The sequence below is a fragment of the Morone saxatilis genome, unplaced genomic scaffold, assembly GCF_004916995.1.
Source record: "Morone saxatilis isolate NCDOM2014 unplaced genomic scaffold, NCSU_SB_2.0 Contig18, whole genome shotgun sequence".
NCBI lineage: Eukaryota > Metazoa > Chordata > Actinopteri > Moronidae > Morone > Morone saxatilis.
In genome coordinates, this window is record NW_023339740.1 from 864,239 (window position 1) to 865,996 (window position 1,758).

General features: G+C 39.2%; 1 protein-coding gene across 1 annotated transcript in view; it reads right to left on the reverse strand.

Moving 5' to 3' along the window:
• LOC118328058 (receptor-type tyrosine-protein phosphatase gamma-like) overlaps window positions 1-1,758 on the reverse strand; it is a 144,962-nt gene that overhangs the window by 56,103 nt on the left and 87,101 nt on the right. The window contains exon 8 of the mRNA XM_035661662.1: window positions 446-638. Coding sequence (XP_035517555.1) covers window positions 446-638 — 193 coding nt within the window. The remainder of the gene's footprint in view (window positions 1-445; window positions 639-1,758) is intronic.

The window sequence follows — 1,758 nt, forward strand, 5'->3', positions numbered from 1 at the left end:
GTACAGGTCCATTTACCATTCCTTCTTTTATAACTAAAATATCAAATACATCTACATTTCTGATTGAGTGCATATAATTTAGCTTATATTTCCTTAAATTCAGCACTTAAACATTATCATCATCATAATTGAATGATTCATTGATCAGAGCTAATTAAAGAAGCAGCAACATTTCAGATTTTCAAGGCTCTTACTTTGACGAGTGTTTCCTTATTTTGTGGTGGCTTGTGGCATCGGTGTGAAGTTTGAAGAGTTAAACCTAAAAATTACCTAAAATTACCTAAACAATTACACAAGTGCAATTGCAGATATTTTAGGTGAGTTTTGGTGCCCTGGTTTGATTGGGTCAAAGGGGTTCTGTATATACACTGGTTTCTTTATTAATTAGGCTATGGTGATGAGGAAGAAGTGAGTGTATAACTGAAACAAGTCCCAGTGCTCCTACCTTTGGAAGCCTCTGTGCCATATGGCCCGCTTCCACTGTCAGTCAGGTCAGGCAGCCAGGCGTCTTTCACTGCTGACTTGTAGACATGGCGGTTGTCCAAGCTCTGGATGGGCCTGAAGTTGCTGCGCAGATACTCCACCGACTTAACATGGTCCTGCTGCTCTGTGGTGAAGATCGAATAGAAAGACTCCAACTGGCGCCGGCGGGCAGAACGAGCATGGCAGAGACACAGGAATGTAGAGAGAGGAGTAAAGAAAAAAAGAGTCAGGGCCAAGCAGAACTCACATACTGTGGTGACTGTCAGTTGGTGATTTTTGCATCCAACATACAGCAGTAAGCCTCATAGCTCACTGCAAAAAATACACAGTATGAGAATGCAATGCAGACATCTAATTGAAATACAAAATGATTTAAGATTAAATTTTAATGATCCCCAAGAGGAAACTGGGTCACTGCTGCAGCAAAAACAGACTTTACATAAAAACATAGAATTCAAAGGAGAATACTGGAAATACATGAATATTAATCCCAACATATGAAGAACTTATTCAAGTAGAAGAGTGCACTCTGTAGAGTGCAGACCTCCAACAGGTGCATCTGTGTGCATGTAGGTGCTGAATGGGGAGTGCAGGGCAGGCAGTGCGTCTAGCGAGCATTACCTTGGCATGCAAATCTGCAACCCATGCCGGCCAATTGAGAGGAGTTAGTCAGCAGTCAATGGCGGAATGTAATAATATAATAAAATAAGTTGTTCAAACATCGTGAATCACTGCAACCACAAGAGATTCTTGATAATACAGTCATAAATGTGCACAAAAAATATTAGGTTGATGTGCCCAGTAATATACGCGATTAGACAGACATACGCAAAAAAACAAAGGCTGACCTTATGGCTGGCGGAGATAATAAACAATTTTTTCTATGCCAAGGCCCCCCAAACTGCATTAGCTTATGGCCCATCTTTTGCAAGATGTCTTTAAAAACCCATTGACAGAGCTATATACGATAAGATTCTGATATTTTATATATTATATTTCATATTAATACACATAATAATTTGATTTTTGTATGTTGCACCAGTTGCCAACATACAAAACATAGTTTAAACGTTCAATATGATGTTTTTATATTATTCAAGGTTGTCATACTAAGCATACAGGAATGTAAAATTAAGGTATCGTGGAAAACAGAAGGTTTGGTACACTGAATAATTTGGTAAATGGTAAACGCCTTTTCTAGTCTTCCGACCACTCAAAGCACTTTTACACTACGTGCCACATTCACCCTTTCACACACATTCACACAGTGATGGC